The sequence below is a fragment of the Terrapene carolina genome, unplaced genomic scaffold, assembly GCF_002925995.2.
Source record: "Terrapene carolina triunguis isolate 2854851 unplaced genomic scaffold, T_m_triunguis-2.0 Scaffold179, whole genome shotgun sequence".
In the NCBI taxonomy this organism is placed as follows: domain Eukaryota; kingdom Metazoa; phylum Chordata; order Testudines; family Emydidae; genus Terrapene; species Terrapene triunguis.
Window position 1 is genome coordinate 10805682 of NW_020664530.1, and position 22555 is coordinate 10828236.

Genomic DNA, 22555 nt, shown 5'->3' on the forward strand with positions numbered 1-22555 from the left:
GCCAGGGGAAGCGGCGAGCCCCGGCGGGGGAAGCGGCGAGCCCCGGCGGGGGCAGGGCGGCGAGCCCCCCCCCGGCGGCCAGAGCACCGGGGGCAGGGTGCCGGGGGGGAGGGCGGCCGGAGCCCCGGGGGGAGGGCGGCGAGCCCCGGCTGGGGCTCGGCTCTACCCCTCTGGTGGCCAGAGCGCCGGGGGCAGGGCAGCGAGCCCTGCTGTGGCCCCGCTCTCCCCGGCGGCCGCCGCGCCGCGCCGCCCCCCTCCAGGTGCCGCCCCAAGCACCAGCTTGGGTGCCTGGTGCCTGGAGCCGGCCCTGTTTGATACTATGGTTCAGCCTGTAAAATACACAGTTTATACTAATGTCTCCCCAGACAAGAGACCTTTGTAAAGGATTAGCAGATACATATTTATGCTTTCTACAATTTTGGAATTTGTAGCCCATCTACATAGAACATTTGCTTTTCCATTTCCAAATGATTACCTGTGTATTCAACCTTATTAATCAGTTTCATAGCAACACAGAAACACTATGGGAAAATAAAAAGAATATCATATTGTAACTCAAAGCCTTTTTTTTATTATTACCTTCCCCTTCCCCCTCCCGCCTCCCCCCCCCCAAGCTCATCAGACTTTAGACCTGTCAAAAATCAAGATGCTTTTTTATATAGTTGTGCTGGTTGTCTGAATCATTTTCTGTAAATTTAAATCAGCACCACCAAATGTTGGATTAGGTATTGGAATAAATAAGGGTACATTTAGCATCATTATGGGTAATGAGACACCGTTGCAATCAAGCCTGCTTCTTAGCAATGAATGCAGTTTCTAGTAATGTTGTACAGCTACAAAGCTGAGGCCAAAGACTCTGAAATGAGGGAGATAATTTATAAGTGACAAGTGTGATTTTTATCTGGATATCATCATTTAAACTATTAGGCATTTAATATTTCTGTTTTTGTTTCTTCACACACACACCACACACACACACCCATACCTCTCTCTGTAAATTACTGAAGGATCTTCTTATCAGTCAGTATAAGCACTCTGCAGTGCTTGAGACAAGGCACATAACTAGCCTTACCCCTTATGAAACTGGCTGTTCCTGAAGTGTTCTACATCTTCAGGTCTGGTCATTCTTCTGTATTAAAGAAGAGTTTCATGAGGATGGTTTAATGAGGTGGAGGGGGAAGGTACACCTATGAAGTCAATTACTACATACCACATCTTTCCCCTGCTTTTCCCAAGGCCTGCACAGGAGGCTTGCTTCCTACCTCATGTGGAGAAGCAGCAGAGCATGGGTGTCTCCAAGTGACAGTACTAGGCCAGGTGCATACTTTATAGCATGGAGCCCAGAAGTAGCTCTGTCTCCAATTGGAGCTGCTGGCTGGAGAGCTAAGCCAGCTGCAGAATGGGGAAGCTCACTGGAACCAGAGGATCCTCTTCTGGCGGGACTGTGGGATTAGAGAGGGGAAAGAAATGGAAGGGGAAAGAGCACAGTGAACTGCTGGGCTCATCTCAGGGAAAGTAATGAGAAGAGAGAGATGGGAGCTGGGCCTATTCTACTCCCATCCCTCTTCTTAGAATTCTAAGGTGAATATACTTATTCTTGTACAGATTAAGGCTGTAAAACAGTAACACCAGGGCTAAAGTACTAAGGAATATCACACTCAAGTGTTTAAATCTTTTGCTTTTCTTTTAAATAGATCTGAAATGGATATATTTTCTGCTAGCTCTGAAGGGATTCTGATTGGCTACTGCCCACAGCAAGATGCCCTGGATGAACTTCTAACTGGTTGGGAGCACCTTTATTATTACTGCAGCCTGCGTGGGGTTCCAAAACAATGTATCCATAAGGTAATTATCCATGAGTTAGCTTTGCAAGGAATAGATGGAGCAAGGTTGGGCCATACAGTTCACGCGAGTTTCTTTTTCTTGTACTGGAAAACACACCTTTTAAATCAGACATTTGTCTTCAACAGTTTTGGTCCTAAGGAATCTTCTCTGCCCACCCCAAAATATATTGATTTCTTTGAAGTTTTAAAAGTAGTATGATTTTCCTTTCATCCCAGTGTACATCAAGAGTAACTTCCCTGAAGTTATTAGAATTACACCAGTGTGAGAGCAATGCCTGGCCCACAAACCATAAAAGAATTAAAATTAAAAGTCTGCATACATAGCATCTTCACTTTTCACTTCACCATTATGGCTTCTTAGCAAAATAACTTCAAAGCCAGCTCTTCACCACTAATTTGCAGCCCCCACCCAGCATAGGAGGCCTGTGGGGGGGATGGAATGTGGTCAGAGTAAGGCTGCACTGGCTGAGTCTCAACTCCAAGGAAGGCCTTTGGGGAGACATTGCAGCTGGGCCCAAGTTAGGGCAGCTCTGGAGGCCACAGCAACCCCCTCATGTAGTTCCAGGATTGAAGTTGGGCGGTAAAGTTAGCAACAGCCACATTTGCCCCTTTATTTGGGCCCTGTGCGTAGCAGAGCTTGGCTGGACCTGAGAATGCAGCTTGCCGTCTTAACAAGGCATCCCCATGTAAACAGTGCCAAGCACCATTTACGATAGCTACTTAGAATTCAGCATCCAGTCTTTTCCTTAGCTGTTCAGTGTTGTCAACCCACCTCATTAGTTTTGGATTAAAGATGGCCAGAGTACTGCAAACATAAAGATTTGTTCCCCTTGGTCTAAGGGAAATATATTAAGAGATAATTGTTATTGCATTAAGCCTCCTGGCGAAAATTACCTGTCATCTCTATCCAGTGACAATTCCCCTCTTATGATCAGCTTTTAGCACAACTGTACTATCCGTCTATTATTGTAGCATTTAATAGAGAACAGTTTCTGGCATGTCTCTTAGAGCTGTACATTCATTTAAGAGAATGCTGTTAAATATTCATAAGTCTCACATAAGTCATCAAATATGTTTTGGTCATAAATGTAACTTAAAGCAGAAATCAAAGCTTGATTATTTAATTAGGCAGCAAAGTCTTAAAATGCTGTGAAACATGGTTCTTAACCTTTTCTGTTCTGTCCAACAGCACAGATGGCAATACATCCTTGTAATGTACATGTCCATATGGTACAACGTGTATAATAGACTGAGGCACAAATGTTGACAATAGTAGCTCTGGAGTGGAATTTTCAAAAGTACCTAAGTGACTGAAGAGCACAAGTCCCACTGAAAGTCAGTAGAAACTGTGCTCCTAATTCACTTAGACACCTTTTGAAATCATACCTGTAGGCTCCTCAGTATTGCAGGCAGGGAGTTTTAAGGAGAAGTGCCCTGATGTGGAAAATGTACGTGATATGCCCACAACATTGCTCTAAGCAAGCTGACTGACTCCTATATCGAGTGCAATGTGTGCAGAATAAACATATTCCATCCCAATGCTGGAATTAGTCCAGTGCAAAATAGGGCAGATGGGAAAATTAGAGAGAGCAGGAGCATGAATGAGCTAATGAAGGAGGATAGCTGCCTCGGCATTGTTGGGAGAGTAGCAACTGTGTTAGATGACCCTTTGTAATAAATTTGCCATGAGGGACATCTTTGGTTCAGGTCCAGTTCAAAGCGTAGGCACTATAGACCTGTGCCTAGGGTCATGGCTCCTAAAGCCACAGGGTGATTTAAAAAAACCACAACTTTTTGTTTTATTAAGGCAAAATTACAATAAAACATTGACATACTACATTGTTTATTACTTATTCAGGATCAGCTTAATATTCAAAGACCTAAAGACTCTGGCTTACTGGCTGGGGAGCCCTCCTCCTTATCTTAGTATACAAAAAAGTGACCAAATTTCTATAAACGGATCCACTTTTTGGCACTTTTCCTGTGTATGTACTTGGTGTGAAAGCTTTTCCATTACAAGGAAAGTTCATATTTGACTATACCACAATTCCATAGGAGGAGGAGTCATTTTTCTAATACCGTGCAATCCAAAGTCTAGTTAACAATAAAAAAGAAATGAATGTGTTGTTCTGTTTAAAAGTAGATCCTTGACTGGAGCATTAAGTAAGCAGGTCGGGATCTCTAGGAAGGAGCATTTTGTCATAAAGATATCTTTAATCCTTTCTTCCCCAAATTTTCTAATTCCCGGACACATCTACCACATGTGTGAGTGTGTTCCCTTTTTCTTGTAACCCCTCCAACAGAGCACCTCCTTAGCAGCAAAAATATGATGAATCTTAACTGGAGTCAAATGCCCCTATATAGTTATTTATATTTTTTTTAAAAAGAGCTGCACATTTTCATAAGTGTCTAGGTCCCATTTTCAAAAGGGACTTAAATACCTTTGCAAATCTGGTCCTAGTTGCCTAAAAAAGGCATATCCAGTTTTGTCAGGGTATCAGATGCAGGACAAACAGGACAGTCCAGTTTCATACCGGATGAGTGGCCTGCCTAGGTGCTATTGTAAATAATATATAATAACTGACCTTCAACCTTCCCCCAAAATTCAAATTAAATCTAAACCTTGTGTCATGGCTGCTTCCCCACTCTGAACTTTAGGGTACAAATGTGGGGGCCTGCATGAAAACTTCTAAGCTTAACTACCAGCTTAGATCTGGTCCGCTGCCACCATTCCCAAAGCTAATTCCCTTCCCTGGGAAGCCTTGAGAAACTCTTCACCAATTCCCTGGTGAATACAGATCCAAACCCCTTGGATCTTAAAACAAGGAGAAATTAACCATCCCCCCTCCTTCCACCCACCAACTCCTGGTGGATCAAGATCCAACCCCCTTGGATCTAAAAACAAGGAAAAATCAATCAGGTTCTTAAAAAGAAGGCTTTTAATTAAAGAAAAAGGTAAAAATCATCTCTGTAAAATCAAGATGGAAAATAATTTTACAGGGTAATCAAACTTAAAGAGCTCAGAGGACCCCCCTCTAGCCTTAGGTTCAAAGTACAGCAAACAGAGATAAACACTCTAGCAAAAGGTACATTTACAAGTTGAGAAAACAAAGATAAACTAACACGCCTTGCCTGGCTGTTTACTTACAAGTTTGAAATATGAGAGACTTATTCAGAAAGATTTGGAGAACCTGGATTGATGTCTGGTCCCTCTCAGTCCCAAGAGCGAACAACCCCCAAAACAAAGAGCACAAACAAAAGCCTTCCCCCCCTCTCAAGATTTGAAAGTATCTTGTCCCCTTATTGGTCCTTTGGGTCAGGTGTCAGCCAGGTTACCTGAGCTTCTTAACCCTTTACAGGTAAAAGGATTTTGGAGTCTCTGGCCAGGAGGGATTTTATAGAACTGTACGCAGGAGAGCTGTTACCCTTCCCTTTATAGTTATGACACCTTGTTAGGGAAAAAAAGGTTTTGTGTGAAACTGACCTAGGTATGCTATGCCAGAGTTCACTTCCTCTCCTAGATTCTTGGGCAGCGTTGCAGTACAACTGCTGTACTGCACCTCAGAAATGGCTAAATTTCAGTGGTGAATGAAATGATCCCAGTGTATTTGAGCTTAAATTTGTAAGATGTAATGCTTGTGAATCCTTCAGGATAGCAGTTCCTATGGAAATGGAAATTGTTGTTGTTGTCTCACTCCCACACATTATGCTGTGCTCCAGGCCAAGCTCTCTGAGTGCTTACTGTTAAAGTGTCTGTGTTAACAAAAGAAGGAAAGCGCATGCACTAGGGAACATGGTTGTTTGATTCGAAGGTGGAAAGCAATCTGAGTTCATTTTGTTTTACAGTGAGTTGGCAAGCGAGCCAGGTGACTTATGGTATGCACTGCTGCATAAGTAAATATAATCTATTAAAGCAATAACTTCAAGGATCTGATCCTTCACTAGACAGATTTGTCAGCAGCAGGAATTAAATGCCTGACATAAAGTTGAGTGCACTTAATGTTCCAAAACAGTAATTAACTGAATGAGAAAGGATGAGAAAATGGGTCATTTGTTATCAGTGTGAAACTGTATATTATTATATGAAGTTTTAATCTGCTTTTTAAAGCAGCCCTAGAAGTTTCTTTTAAATCATGATGTTGTAAAGCTTTGGGTGGAGTTTGAAGTGGGTGCAGGGGGGCATTGCTTCCCCCTTCTCCCCAAGCCAGGGTTACCATACGTTCAGGTTTTCCTGGACATTGCCTCTTTTCTGATAGTCCGCTCTCCATCCAGGCAAACTTTTCCAATAAGAGGCAGTGTCTGGGATTTTTCCTTTAGGGAGCAGACATTACAGCTCAGAAAGAGCCATCTCCATGCCCCGATTTGGCCCTCTCCTGCACCTGCAGCTGCTAAATCCCGCCCAGCCTAGCCCGCTAGGTAAATGGAGCGGTAATGGCCTGCGCTATTGTGGGGCCTCAGAACCCAGCCAGGAGGAGTGACAAGGCCAGACCCCCCCTCCCTGGAGAGGGGGAGAGGAATGCAGGGAGCAGCTGACTGACAGGGCTGGCACTGCATACCGGGCTTGCAACAGCCACCCTGTCAACATTACAGGAAGTGCAACACACTCCCCCACCTTGAATGTGAGGCTGCAGGTCCTCGAGCACCCCCCCCAGTACACACATACACACACACCCCTCTAGCACCCCCTCCCTGGGTGTGGGGTTCCTGCACATTAGCCACCCTATGGTCCTGGTTAAATTTCCCCTGGGTACCTGTGCGAGACCCTAACAAAGGCAGGTGCCCGGTGATCCCACAGTGGGCTCAACCCTGTAAGCCTCGGGCAGGCATGGAATTTGCCCCCCATGCACAGCCCCATTGGCCTGGCTAGAGCTGCCCCCCAAATATAGAAGTCAAACTATGCCTATGTGTAAAACTAAATAGAATTGGAGTTGAGCTTAAATAATACACGGCTCTTGGGATGTTCAACTAGTTATCACACTGGATTGGCATAGTTTTTTAAAAAATATTTATTTTTATTACATTTGTCTCATACCACAACACATTGCTTAATTCAAATCTCAGTGGAAATGGTTAGGGCTATATTCTGCTGTCATTTACACTCGTACAAATCCAATGAAATCACCATAGTAGATGAGAGTAGAATTTGGAACACATTTATTCAAAGAGTACAAGTTCCAACAGCATCACTATCTGTCCCACCTACCAACCTAATTAAAATCATAACAACTGCAATGTTTCAAGGCTTGGCCTATCAATATTAAAATTACTATTTCTGGTTGGAGATTCTTCAAACCAAGCTTCTCTGATTTTTATCGGAACTTCAAAAGCCAACAGACAGCTTGAAGGAGCATTGGCAGGGTTCCTCCTTCAGTAAGTCCCCAGGTGGATTTTTGCTTCCTCATGGAACTCCATTGACTTGTACTCTATGAAGGCTGTGTGCTATTCTGCCCTCTGATACTTTGGTGACTTAACCAGAATCTGAGCAGAATTTAGTCCTATAGTCAACTGAGCTTTGCAGGTTTGCTTGTGTGCAGATCTTTTCAGGATCACAGCTGAAAGTGCAATAAACTCCTATAACTTCAGCTAATAATATGAGTTTTCCTAAAATTGCTAAATTTACTCTGAAGGGTAATACATAATTTTGGGGGACAATTTGTAGAAAATTGGGCAAAATGTTTTTTTTTTAATTATAGGGTATTAAAACTCATTCTATGTTTGAAATTTTCACTAGTTCTGTAATTATTCACGAGTATCACCAGTTTATATGGATGCAGTCCAACTCTTATGAAATTCAAATGGAGTCTTTCCATAGACTTCAGTGAAAGTTGGATCTGGCTCACTGTGTGTGTGTGTGTGTGAGAGAGAGAGAGAGAGAACTATAAGGATGATGAGTTGGGCATTATATTCATCAGTCCTATTCAGAAGTGACAGATCCAAAATTAACAAATTATGCTATCTTTCGAAGTTAATAGGATGGATTAATATCCAATACTAAAAGTTCCCTAGTTCGGAGGTAAATCTGAAGAAAGTACTAAGAGAGTCCCAGTGTCTCTTCCTATATATAATTTACCTGAGTGCTGTTACTGACTTTGGAAAACTCTCTGGTTTAATAATTGGAATCAATTATGCATGTTATTTTTTGCAGTGCTTTATTGATAGATACAAACATGGTTCCTACCTTAATCTCCAATCCTACACAAGTTTACAGAGGTGCTTAACTTCACACACTTGACTAGTCCTACTGGCTTCAGTGGGATTATTTGTGTATAATGTTAAATGTATGGTCAGGAGTTCACAGCATCTAGGCCTTAGATTTTATAAGTCAGTGGGAGTTGGATTGGACTCTAATTTAGGAAGAGGAGAGCTCTTTACTTGAGTTAGAATTATCAAGGTAACACATTTTGAAGTATTCCTAAGGAACACTGGAGACTAGAGATAGGGCTGTCTGTCTATGAATGTGAAGAGTTGTTTTAGTTTCCTGGTTCTGGGGGAGAGGGGAAGAGTTGAGAGAGTTTAAAGTGTGCATTGAGGAGGTGCTCAGGTGAGAAACACCAACTATGTGGTTTGGATGAAGTCACAATGTATATATTAGTGTACAAATCTCTCATATATCCCTTATTTCAGTCTGAGTTACCTATATCCCGCACAAACTAAGGAGTCACATCACTTTCAACTGTGGAAAATTAGTTATATCATAAATAAAGACTCATGAAAATGAGGACAGAGAGTGTCATTAATGTTAAATGAAGGAATCCCACAGCATTTTCAGTTTTCTGCATGAATATTGTGTGTGTGTGAGAGTGTGTGTGTGTGTGTCACTTTAATGTCTTTGTCAGACATCATGTCCCACATTTGGGCTTAGTCAAGATGAGAGGTATTTTCATGTATACTTTATGGTGTGACACCATCCAAACAACAGTACACCATTAGGTATGCAGTTAAATGAAGTTATAATGGAGATGTATTGGCTACTTTACAATATATCTAATTTAGATGTAATTTAGATGGCATCTTCATTACTATTTAGATTATATTAATGAGTTTGGGACTATTACTGCAAATGTAGTCTCTCTCTATAGATATGTTAATGAAAAAGAGATAGCGGGAGGGGGCATCTGCTGAAGAGCATGATAGAATAAAATGTATCATGTTATATTTGATGAGCTAAATTCTACTGTGCTGCTTTAGTGGATAAGGTTTGAAGGAGATACGAGAACATAGGGAGCCTCTTTCTAAGAGCACCTAGCAAAGCAAACTCTCTTCATAGCACTCAAGACGGCACTAGGGAGTGAGAAAGTTTTATAACACTTCTGCCTACGCACCTTTGTGAATCAGCCCCCAGGGTTGCACTGTTACACTTCTATTGTGCGGACAATATACTCAGGGGTGAAAGTAACTTAAAGGACTTACCAGTACGCTGGAGTCCTGAGTGGGTGTGGCCTCAACCAGAAGAGGCATGGCCTCAATGGGAAGAGGCGGGGCCTTTCATGGTTTAAAGGCCCTGGGGCTCCGGCTTTGGCTGGGAGCCCCAGGGCCTTTAAATCACCCAAGAGCTACCAGCTGCAGAGGCAGCTGGAAGCCCCGGGGCGAATTAAAGGTCTGGCCGCCGCAGAGCTCCGGGCCCTTTAAATCACTGTGGGAGCCCTGCCGCCACTACCCCGGGGTGGCAGGGCTCGGGCTCGGGCTCGGGCTGGGGTAGCGGCGGCAGGGCTCCGGCGGTGATTTAAAGGGCCCAGGGCTCTGGCTGCTGCGGGAGCCCGGGCCCTTTAAATCCCCGCCGGAGCCCGGCTCCCGGGGCTCCAGCAGCCGGGCTGTGGCGGGGATTTAAAGGGCCCGGTGCTCCTGCCACTTTAAATCACCTCCGGAGAAGCCAGTCCAGTCCGGCACGGGGTACCAGCTCTTGGTCCGGACCGGCTTATTTTCACCTCTGAATATACTAGACCTTCAGCCAGCTTGTGTATATGCTGTAATCATCTGCAAAAGCTAGCTGGGAAGCTTTATGCATTCAAAGGAACAGCAAAATGAGTACCATGAAATGACTCATAGCCCCACACTTAGAAGCCAGCAAAATTTCTGTAGCATAGGAATAACCGGCCTGAATCAATGGTTATAACCTATTTAGAAAGGATCGAGTGGGCAAAAAGGGAGGGGTAGTGGCACTCTATGTCAAAAATGGCCTTACTTCTATATTTGGCACTGGTCTGACTGTTGCTGCAATACTGTTATCCACAGTTCAAGAAGGATGTTGATAAATTGAAGAGGGTTAAGAGAAGAGCCATGAGAATGATTAAAGGATTAGAAAACATGCCATATAGTGATAGACATGAGGAGCTCAATCTATTTAGCTGAACAAAGAGAAGGTTAAGGGGGTCATTTGATTACAGTCTAAGTACCTACATGGGAAACAAATATTTAATAATGGGCTCTTCAGAGAAAGGTATAACACAATTCAATGGCTGGAAGGTGAAGCTAGACCAATTCAGACTAGAAATAAGGCATAATTTTTTAACGATGAGAGGAATTAATCACATTGGAACAACTTAACAAGGGTCATGGTGGATTCTCTTAATATCCTTTTTTCTTCTTAGTGTCACCGGGTGTCAATGGAAGTTGACTGTGCTTAGCACTTTGCACAGCCAGATTCTTTATTTGAAAGGGAAACTCCAGTGCTCAGTTATAATATATTAGGGCCAAATCCTCTGGCCTTCTTCAAAGCCAGAGATTGCACCAAACACAGCAGAATCTCTGCAGTTCCACTATACGTGGGGAAGAGGAGGCAAAGAAGTGAAAGGGCCATGCAGGAAGACTCAGCAACCTCATGTTTTCTTACTAAGCCAACTTCTTGTAGCATCTGTCTCAGAAGTGGAGCAAAACAGAGTTTGTGGGTCACCTGGGGAATAGCAAGAAAACTTGCACTTTGCATCACCGAATTGCCAAAATGGTGGTTTCCTGATTGTCAGATACATTTTTTTTTAAACTTGTGCATATTGCAGATAGTTAGGACCATATTTCCAAAATATAGCTTTCATCTGACATCATGCATTTTTAGCTGGTTATAGCATGGACATGCACAGAAAGCAATCACCTGTTCATGCTAGTGATGGAGTCTTTCACCTATGTACACGGGTGACAGTGCTGGAATATGGTATGTGCAAGTGCTTCCACATGCAGCATTGCACATACTCAAGAGGGGTTTGGGTTTGAGATCCTTTTGTAAGATTTTTGTTCGTTTTTTTGTTTTGTTTTTAGATGTAACGTTAAGAATGTTTTCTATGGTATACTGAGGTTCTCAACTGTTCCTCAGGAAACTTTGCATAAGGACAGTTCATTTATAGAAGCTTATTACCAATGGCATGATCATGTATATACCAGTAATAGGTTGTAAATGTTCACTTCTCTGTGTTGATAATTTTTTTGTGAATTCACTGAGCTGACTGAGCTCTGTCTAATTTTAACCCTACAATTTCCCATGACTTTTGCTGTTGACACTCAGATGGTGCAGAGGGAGAGGAAGTGTGCATAACTATCCTGCTCTGGATTTTCTGGTGGATGATCTCAACTAGTGCCCGTGATAGGTGGAGACTAATGGAATTGTAACCTGCTCTCCGACTGCTCTTCCCCTTGTTGCTATACCCAGCATAAGCTGCATGCACTAGAAGATGTGGTTCATTTTCATATCTAGAAAACCAGCCACATTAAGGGTTTGGTTGAGCAGAAATGTTAGGATTCTGACTGCCCCCTGTGCAGGAGACACCAAGTCTGAGGAGGTTGATTGACTCTTTTCTCTTTCCACTAGTGCCACTGTGCAGGGCCAGCCTAATTTGCCTCCCCTCTCCCCCCACCATTTACGTGATCAAGTTAAACAAAAACGTTTTGGACTAATTTGCTGTAACATTTTGGAGATCACCCAGGCTGATAAGGGGTTCTGTTACCTACTGCCTTGTAACTTTGGATGCCTTAATGCTGTCTGTGAACAGCTATATGTGAGGGCATGCTGGGAAACTTGGCAAAAACAGTAGGTAGCTTGTATTAGAAAAGGTGCCACTCCCTTCCTGATTACTTCACCCTGTCATAGCCAGGATCCAGTGTTTCACAGACAGCACCCTGCGTAGATGCTAGCCCTCAGTTTCTGGATACCAAACCTCAAAACCTGTTTTAAAAGGTTTTTTAATTTCTTTCTCCTGCCATGATGACTCATCATTGTTCAGAGTGAAGGAAACTCCCTCCTTTCCAATAACTTCAATGTTCCACTATTGTGTCTTCCTGGTTGGACAATGGATGGGTACTTTAAGTTGGTTTTGTGTAAACAGCTAGCCTGAAAGATGCCACTGCCTGCCTAATTACATCACTTTCTGTTATGAGGTGATGATGTAGTTGCACCACAGTTACAATTACAATGTTCTACACACATACACATGCAAACGTTCATAGCCATCCCCTGCATAGAAATCTCCTAATGACCATCAACTTCAGAACATTACAAGCTTTCATAAAAGACCTTACTTGACGTAAGTTTATGCACAATAACATTGTATACAACTGCTTAATTCAGGTGCTTATTCTCTGAGGTTCGGACCCCCTTTTCTCTCCGGAGTGTGTGGACCCTGATTGTCACACTTGCCCTTCTCCTTTACCAGCTCAGCCTGCAAGTGGAGATGTTATCAAGTTAGCCCTGTGTCTTGTTTAACTCAGTCATTTAGAATAGCTGAACCCATTACTCATGTGATTGCCTTTCTGCTGATCCCATCTTTCTGTGTCTGACCTATTATTTCATTCTCTCAGATTCTCTAGCACTTGAGAAATGTGTTTGATCAGATAGATATTACAGAAACTAGTTGGAATGAGGAGCATTTTAAATTATTGACTCAACAACTCAAAATGAATGCAAATGACTGTTACAAGAGTTGACAAAGCCAAATTTTCTATACAAGAGGCTGTCTTATCCTTGGGGGTCCCCTAGCAGCATCCTTTTATTCTCAACATTTTGCCTGACAGATTCCAGGGAGCCTTCTTCCAGGACTTAAAAGTAACAGCATGTGTCAGATGAGAAAAATGGAAATACTTTGTATTCGTTTTTAATATGCTCAGACAGAAAAAAAGATTCCATACTAGTGCAGACTCTATGACAGTGGTTTTCAGTCCGTTGAACCCTGGTGGTCCTCAGACTATGTCTAAGGGGTCTGTGAAAGGTTGTCGTTGCCATAGAACAGTGTTTTTCAATCTGTGGTACACACTATGTCTAAGATTTCCACATCTCCATTCACAATTTTTAGGGGTCCGCAAATGAAAAAAGGTTGAAAACCACTGTTCTATTGAATAGACTAGTCTGACCAAGCTTGCCATTTCTTAATTACAGGTAGCTGGGGACCTCGTTAGCCGATTGCACCTTGACGCCCATATTAACAAACTGGTGAAGACATATAGCGGTGGCACAAAGAGGAAACTTTCTACAGCTTTGGCTTTAGTTGGCAAACCCCAAATACTTTTACTGGTGAGTAGAGTGAACATTATTATTGTTTTGGAAGCGTTAACATATTTCTTTATTTTATTTTCCTACCTGACGTGTGAAAACGTGGTGCAGCTTCCAAATCGCCTCCAGGAAATAAGTGACACACAAGCAGTGCAGTTGTCATCTTCAACTCCCGGAATAAACTTGTTTTAATTTGTGCTCCAACATTCCCCATTTGGAGCTAGGTTTCCTAGGCCGGCAATAGTACAAGTGCTACATTCCTGCTGCGGTTTAGGTATGTATTTTTTAGACAGAGATCTCTTTTATTCACAGAACAAGAGAAATAGAATTTACTGTTCAATATATTACAAAGTATAGTATATTTTCTGCCCATATTTCTGCACAATGTAAGAAAATCAAAAAACAAAAATAGGATTATAATGGGATGCTCAGCCCACACAAGCCCTGAAAGGGTTAATGTGAGCCAGAAGGGGCCAATTAACCTTATATGCTGCACTTGGAGGGAAGTCAGGGATTGATAAACACTACTTGCAGATGAAGTCTAGTTTGGGGTAGAGCTGGGGTAGGATTATAAAGCCCAGGAAGGGAGAGCAGGAGGAGTTGCAGGGAAGGAGCCTGCAGTCACTCTCTAAAGGGAAATGGAGCCAAGGACAAGGAGGAAGTCCAGGGGGACAGTAAAACCTGGGATCCTAGGGAATCTGACAAGAGGCTGATGGGGAGGAGGTAGCCACAGAGATCAGGGGAAGCTCTGGTGGCAGAAAGAGAGGTTGGGTAGGAAGGAGTCAAGGGAAACAACAATTGAGACTGAACAGACCTGGATAGTTAGTCATAGGGGATCCAGCCCAGAGATTCTATCAGACGCTAGGAAGTGGCACAGGACCTACAGGTGGAACAGAAGACTGTCTGAGGTGGCATCCGGGCAGCTTGTCAGAGTGAATTAGATACCCCGGAAGTGTGTGGGGGGGGGTCTGGTTAGTGACCTGGCTTTGAGTTGTGGAGAGAGAGAGACACCACAGCACAAGCAGCCAATGACAGGGGGCACCATATGGGACAAAAGCTAATTCCCAGACTTAGCCACAAGGAGGTGCACCTACAGTGAGTGTAGCCCTTTACAAGGATACAATGATTCCGTATAGCATCTTGAGCAATAGGGATTATTTTATTTTAATGACAATGGTACCAGTAGTGTTGTCAGTCATGGAAATGCATTCTTTAGTACTCTTATAAGCTGGGTAGAACTTTGCAATGGGATTCAGTTTGATACGTAAAAAGCAACAGAGAGTCCTGTGGCACCTTTAAGACTAACAGAAGTATTGGGAGCATAAGCTTTCATGGGTAAGAACCTCACTTCTTCAGATGCAAGTAATGGAAATTTCCAGAGGCAGGTATAAATCAGTATGGAGATAACGAGGTTAGTTCGAGGTGAGTTTGATATGTGTGATCTCATCCTTCAATTAGTATAACTGTAAACATAAGCCCCACCTAAGACAAAAGAAGTGCATGAGCCCACCCACCGGCTTTAGCTGAGTTATGTTTTGGGTAGGAGTGTGGTGAGGGGCAGGGATGGGAGAGAAGGCAGGACACACAGAAATTGAGAAGGGACAAGAAAGATGGAGGGTATGTCTACACTTAAACCACTGTAGTGGCACAGCTGTGCCACTGTAGCACTTCAGCGTAGATACTACCTACACCAATGGGAAGAGTTCTCCCATTGCTGTAGTTAATCCACCTCCCTGAGAGTCAGTAGCTTCTTCCATCAGCCTAGCGCCGTCTACACCGGGGGTTAGGTCAGCATAACTCCATCTCTCAGGGGTGTAAATTTTTCACTTCCCTGAGAGACGTAGCTTTGCTGATGTAAGTTTCCAGTGTAGACCAGCCCACAGAGAGAAAGGGAGCAGTTGAAATAATAGTGGCTGATACTGGAAGAAGCATTGGAAGAAGTTTTTGGCCAGGGTTGCAGGCTGAAAAGAGCAGTCTTGGTGCTGTGAGTAAAAGAAGTTGTTTCCTTCTATCTGATTCCTTCTGTGTTCGAGACATAGGACTTTGTACATTCTTTGTAAATAAACAAAACTGCATCAAAGAAATACCTGACTACCACCAGTGTCTACTCCCAACTGGCACACCCACAGGAGGGGACCCCAAACTTTGATAAGCCACTCAGATCAAAAGGGGTAATACTGGTGTCAGTAACAAGATCCAGTTGCCAAGGATCGAGATTGTGAGCTGGTGTTCCTGTGTAACCAAGTTGGAACAAATAACAACGGTGCTTGCAGAAAACAAAAATGGCCAGTGGGATTTAGTACAAGACCAGAAACATGAATTGGAGGCTTCACAAAAGAATTTAAAACAAGACTTGGAAGTTTCACAAAGGGAACTAACACAGCATTTGGAGGATTCCCAGAAAGGGCCGAGGACTGCCTTGCAAGCAGAGGTCAGATCTCTGGAGCAACAGCTACAAAGTCTCCAGACAGGTTGGAAAGACCAATTGCAAAGCTCCCCAGAATTTTAATACCCATGAGTAGTTCCAGATGAACAGTGAGGAGAATCCTTCCATTAGCAAGATTTCCTCCTCAATATTCCATATTTTTGAAACTATCTGCCATCTGGTGTAATCTGATAGATCCCCTAGCAAAAATTATGCTCTTCAAAAGCATCTTCATGAGCCAGGGATAAAAGTAACATGTAGCAGGAGGGTTTAGTAAATATCCAGAGAAAGATGGGTACCTTCTTTCTTTTCTTATCTTTTACTGAGCCCATCATATGGTGTAAGCATTCCACTAGAGGAAACAAAAGTCCCCTCCAATTCCCCTTTCTATGCCTGGGAGGGGAGGAATAATTAAATAAACAAATCTCATAATCCTTCAGAAATGCCACTGGGTGGGAGTATACTCCACAGGGTAAAGGGATAAAACATCAATCCCAAGAATTTGTCTCCAAAGTGAGTACAGAATGGGTTAAACTAGATTAGTGCACTTACCGAGCTGTGCCTCTGAATCTGCATATGTTCATAAGACCAGAGATATTTTGCTTCCTCTAATTTCATAGCACTAATCCACTTATGTGTTGGATGGTTTTACTTATATTTTTTGAGCTCAAACTGATCTTGGATGACTTGGCAAAAGGGGAAGGTTATCTTCTTAAGTCAACGCTTCCCCTACTCTCAGAAAGTACTCCAACTGTTACGTAATCTCTTTAGGACAATCTGCCACCACAGGCAGCCGTTTCAATTTGCCTCTTGCTGTGAAAGATGCATCCTCACATATGTAGTGTCGAGAGGAAAAAAAACCACACTTTTAAATAACTTGAATGCTCTAAAAGGTTTATACATATTATAAGTGTTTTAGGAAGGATTACTTATAAAGGATTTATAGAGGGGTTTATTTATGAAGGATCCATAATTAGGGAATAGAAGTAATACTATGTGAAGTGTTTTCTCTATTAAAGTGACAATGTTAAAAATAGAACCGATTTACCCAACAGATCTGCTCCTCGTTAATGTTTAGAGTCATCTCTTCTTATTTAGGTGATAAAAATATAAGTTGTTTGGGTTTTGTTGTGTACTGCCTTTTACTCCTGACAGCCCTGGAGAGCCAACAAAGCAACTATAAGAGAGACTGAGATGGACTCACTCTCTCCTTGTGTCATTTGTGTCTAAGCACCAAAATCGGAGTTAGAGCAGCATGCTCCAACTTCTTGTGCTCCTTGCTTACAAGTCTCAGCTAGAATTCCTTCCTGAAAACAAACCAGCCCCACACCGTTGGTACTGATAGCCAGTGCCACCCTCATGACACCTTGCATTCAGTGGAACCATTGAAAGGGCTGTCTTCTCGGTCACTACAAAAGTGGAGAGGATGGGTTTTAAAGAATAAGTGCCAAGTGATATCTTCCACTTCCATCAGCAAAAGGTATCAAAACCCATCTTATCAGGTGCAGAGGATGCAGAAAGGGGAAGTGCAATCTTTGCAGCTGCACTTCCTATCCCACAGAAGCCCTCCATGACTGCTCCAGGAGATTTAGTTTCCACAGCTTTTGGAAGTGTGGGACTATGAATAGGACAGGCTGGGGCGATGTCTGGCCTCTGCCACGTTGTCTTTCCTCAGACCCTGAGGGATATTATGGAGCAAGGCAATGCTGCCTGTGTCAGTATGTAGTCACATGGTTTCCCCCCCCCCCACAGATTGGAATGCCCTTTGAAGGAAAGCATGGCATAGAGAACCTGGGGGAGGGAAGCTGTGTTCCCATAGAGCACTGAGGAGCCATGTGTCATTGTGCAGGGAAGACAGCATGGAGATACAGGACCTCTAATTTGTTAGCCCATGCCTCTGGCAGATCCACAAGTTCTAGGCAGGGAGGAGCAGCAAACACTGCACCCCCACCAAACTCTACCCCAACAGAACAGAGAAACTTTGCTAATCCCAAGTCAGAGACCTCCCTTCCCCTGCATGTAAATAGACCATTTGAGGAGCATCTGGCCCTAATTGCATTGTCATCAAATTCTCTCTCTCCCTTCTCTACTCCCATCGTTAACTGATGCTTTTGTTTCTGTAGGATGAGCCCAGTTCTGGAATGGATCCCTGTTCCAAGCGCTACCTCTGGAAAGCCATCATGAAGGAAGTTCAGGATGGCTGTGCTGCTGTGCTCACATCCCACAGGTGCAATATTATCACATTGGCTAACCTCCTCTCTTTGTCTAATCACTTGCTCTAATTAAGTTCTGAGGCACACGCCTCTGAAAGAGAGAAATCGATATTTGTGTTCAGGATGAAAAGTGCTAAGGTCTCTTACTATATTATGGCAGTTCCTTCTCATCCATGAAATCTGAATTTGCCTAAATTTGGGTGTTAAGGGCTACATTATGGCTTGATGGGTATTCTGAGAGAGGGAGGAGATAATGACCTTTCCACTTCCCTTGCTCTCCCCATTCAAGGATCAACCACTACTACAATCCCTGTGTTCCCTGAGGTACTAGGACTATTCCTTTTAAGTCTCTCCCAATACCATCCCCCAAGGAACTACCCATCACCAAAGGGGACAAGGAGGAGAGATCCATGGCCATTTCCCTTCTCTGGACTGACCAGAGATGGTGGTTGGCATCGGAGTGGGGAAGCATGCTGCCCCAACTTAAAGGATGTTCCAGTATCAGGTTTTAAATTCAACCACAGCTGTCCAGAGTAGAGTGCAGGTAAATATTTTCAAACGCACAGGGCTGGAGCCCCGGCACGCCCCACAGTGCTGAAGCCCCAAACCTCGGGGCTTCTGGAAATACTATATGAAAACTTAAGCCCTGTCCATCATACACCATCTATCTGCACTTCCGGCACTGAAAATGACTGTACCCTCCTGAGATACTGTGGTTCTTCACGATCCCCAACATGGCTCTAACCGTCTTGTGAATCCTCCCTAATATGCTCTCTATTTTGTCAGTTTAATGGAGGAGACATTGAAACTGTTTTGTGGCATCTATGGTAACTTGAATAAATTGCATGTTCCCTGCAGGGCACGCTACATAGTAAGTATAATTATATATAAACGGCTTAAAGTGAGGGAGCAATCTGATTCGCTGATAGAAATCTCTATCTGTGTAATTATGAAAGAACGCCTAGAAGGGACAGAACTAATTAATCAAAACACTGAATTAATGTTTTGATCAAATTAAATCCAGAATTAGTAAATGAATCAATAAAATGCCACAACAGAAGATTTGTTAGATATTTTAAATGAAAGTTGCTTCAGATGTGTTCAAGACATTTTTTCTCTGTGAATGTTCAATGTTTGAAGCTCACAGAAAAATTAATTTAAAAGTTGTTTTGGTATTCATGGAAACTGAATCCTTAAATTCACATACGTGAATGTTTGTATCCAAATTGCTAGACTGTTCATCCAGCTAGGGAACAAAAACATGTGATTTAAGTAAACAGTCACCGGTAAACAACACAGCTTGATTTTCCAACCACAGAGTAAAACCATCATTTTCAAATAACAAATAAACTGAGGATAATAGTGATCAGCTCAAAGATATGTTGTGAGCAGGAAAAGAAAATAAACTGCTCAAATAAATTATTGATGATCATTCATTCAGCTCCATGAATGAATGTTTTTAAGCTAGAGTAGTAAAAATTAACAATGGTAGTGTACATGGATTCCAATTCTAATTAATAGCACATTGCTGTGACCGGTTGCATGTGGGCAAGATTTGATATTGGAGGCCAGATTTTCAAAGGACCTCTTAAATGGGAAATGCATTTGTGTTTGTAAATGCAGTTTTTTGTGCATCAACAAGTATACATATAAAATATATGGGTCCTTTTTAAGGGACCCTCTTAAAATTTAGTCTCTGAAGTTAATTGGCTTAAATTTTGGAGAGTACCTCTGTTCTTGGAGGTTGTATTAATTATTCCCATAGGGCTGGATTGTGGTATTTAACCACTATCCCATCTAGGGGCAGTGTCAGTTGGCATCGCCCCAGAGGTAGCATTGGGAGGCATTGTACCTCAAAGCGAATGCCTCTTGGAGCTAGCTACCTGTTTGTGCTGTGGGGAGAGCTATCTACAAACCACGTTTAAGGGCTGTAACATACTCCCCACATGTAACAGGGGCAGAGCTATGGTCTACCTAATCCCTATCTGTCCCTGACTCAGTGCCCCCTTTTGAATGAGCTGCTCTCACAGGAGTACCTCAACAGTGCTTTCCCAAGTGCAATGGCTGTAATTCTGGTCTTCCCATAGGTGGGCCAAACAACGGTAGGGACTGATTCCTTGCTCCCCTACCCTACATGGCGATGTAAAGTCAGGGCCACAGTGAACTGCAGGTATATCGAACTATCTGTGCACGCACACACACACACATGTTACCAGGCATCTCACTCATGAGTCTGTGTGTCAATGGTGAATTGCAGCCACCTTTATTCTCAAGTGCAGAATTATGCCTGCACAAATGGAATATTGGTTGAGGCTCCACTGAAAAATCAGACTCTGTCACACATGCCCATTGGATGTTGGTTTTGGAAATATACCATTGTAGTGGGCTATTATGTGAAATTTATTACTGTTGCCAGGGCTTACTTAATTTCTCTATGCTCTGCAAGAATTATTCAATTCCATATGAGGGTAGCGCATTTGCTCTAATATTTGTAAGTCCCGGTAATTCATTATTATTTGAAGCATTAAAATACAGCATGGTGCATCTTTTAGAACTTTGGTGCTATATCCTAAATACATTTTTGTTTGGGTCATTTTGTGGTCATTACTCTGTCGCCCATAATAATACTAAGTAGTATTTCACTTCACAAGGACTAACACGATGCAAAAGAAGCAGTGTAGTTTTACCACGCTTCCCTGCCAAACATTCCAACCCTAATTTGGAGTGACCTCCACTACGCATGTTAGAGAATATTGAGCTGATAGCCCAGTCCTTAGCATCTCTGCTGAGAGTGCAAATAAGGTAGTTAATTAGTGCCTGTAGTACTATGGCTTTTGTAACATGGCCAAAATTATCCACTTAGAAACAGACTGAAAACATGAATTCATTTTTATAGGACTCCACCAGCTGTCATATGGTAATAATTTTTGGTCTCTACTGATTAGTGATGCATTTGAACCATTGACCTAGAAGTGAAAGGTTCTGTATCCCATCTTCTCTGCCATCCAGACTTCTTCAAATTTTAATTAAAGTTTGTCATAAATAACTTTCATCTTTCCTAATTATTGTTCTTTTCACCATTTTTCCTCTAGTATGGAAGAGTGTGAAGCCCTCTGCACTCGTCTTGCTATTATGGTCGATGGAGGTTTCAGGTGTCTTGGTTCTCCCCAGCATATTAAAAACAGGTATTATGTGTTGACATCTAACCTACTGCTGCTAAATTCAGGCAGAGATTTAGCTAAACATTTCAAGAGTGCCAATAGGGTATAAATACTTATAACTGCAGAACAATTTCCCCTTACCTGCTATTACTGAAGTTAAAAGAGAAGCCTTAGCAAACTAAATGGATGTATGACATTACTCTATAATCTGCACTGGTATTTGAAAGACAAAAAACTGTATCTAAATCAAATTCCTACATGAGAAATGGATTGCGTGCAATTTGACATTTTGCTGGATTCATAAAAAAAGCTTTATGTTGATCACATGCCTCTCTGCTCATAGAAATAAGCATGTACCAGAACAGTTGCCACTAAAGAAATGCTTTCTGGCCGCTCAAATTAGCTTCAGTGGTAATTGTATGTCCTCAGAATCAGGCTCTCTATTTATAAATAATAATGTTCCTCTCTTTCCTTTTCATGGACTGAGCACACTCAATTCTGCTTTGTCTGTGCTGTGAAGTCAAACATAATCTATGTAAGTGGGTATGTTATAAAGAGGACAGATGCGCATTAGCAACAGGAAAACAGGGCAAGAAGTAGTGAGTTAAACTTCAGCTTTTAAAACTTAGATTAAATGTTAGAATAAACTTTGGGTCAGTTTCTCAACTGGAGTAAATCAACATAACTCCATTGGAGTCACTGAGGCTATGCTAATTTACACCAGCTGAGCATCTGGCATTATAACTGTAAGCACATTTAATAATAACAACAAGCTCTAAAGGGAATTTTTGGGATCACAATCCCTGGAGATATCCATTCTAAAATAGATATGCATCTATCAGGTAATTGGGGGCAATGAGAACTAGGCAGGGGAATAAACTAGGTGACACACCGGAAGTTCCTCCCAATCCTAATGAATTCAGGACACTCACAAATCAACAGCTGCTTTCAGTTTCTCCAAAACAGGATTCCAGCAGAACATATTCTCAAAAGAGAGAGTGTCTGACACAAATTCATAGTCATTATTCTTGTAAAATTAATTATTTTTAAGTGGAAAAACAGCACACCGGGCATATTTTACATTATCAGCAGATTTGCATTCCTTCTATTTGCCATGTCAGTTCTTTCAATAATTGAATCTTAATGGCATGCATGTGGGATTTTGTGATATGTGCACTGGTTATCAATATCATTGAGGCATCTGTAGTGAGCCCGTAGTTAAAGCTGCACTGAGATTTTTACTTAAAATCTCTTTAGCTCACAGTTCAGTGATTTAATTTAGTCTCCAAATTTACCACACTTATTGTCCAGAGATCTAATGATTTTTCTACCCCCCCCCTTCTTTTTTTGGGGGGGGGGAAAGAAAGTCACTAACTTTTCCAGAGGAATCAATTAATATCATCCAGTTCTGAAAATTGGCTCCAACAGTCTCACTTTTGTCT

General features: G+C 42.4%; 1 protein-coding gene across 1 annotated transcript in view; it reads left to right on the forward strand.

Annotated features, from left to right (window-relative positions):
• LOC112117073 (ATP-binding cassette sub-family A member 13) overlaps nucleotides 1-22555 on the forward strand; it is a 288528-nt gene that overhangs the window by 248555 nt on the left and 17418 nt on the right. The window contains exons 56-59 of the mRNA XM_026654040.1: nucleotides 1695-1845; nucleotides 13201-13335; nucleotides 17863-17966; nucleotides 21045-21137. Coding sequence (XP_026509825.1) covers nucleotides 1695-1845; nucleotides 13201-13335; nucleotides 17863-17966; nucleotides 21045-21137 — 483 coding nt within the window. The remainder of the gene's footprint in view (nucleotides 1-1694; nucleotides 1846-13200; nucleotides 13336-17862; nucleotides 17967-21044; nucleotides 21138-22555) is intronic.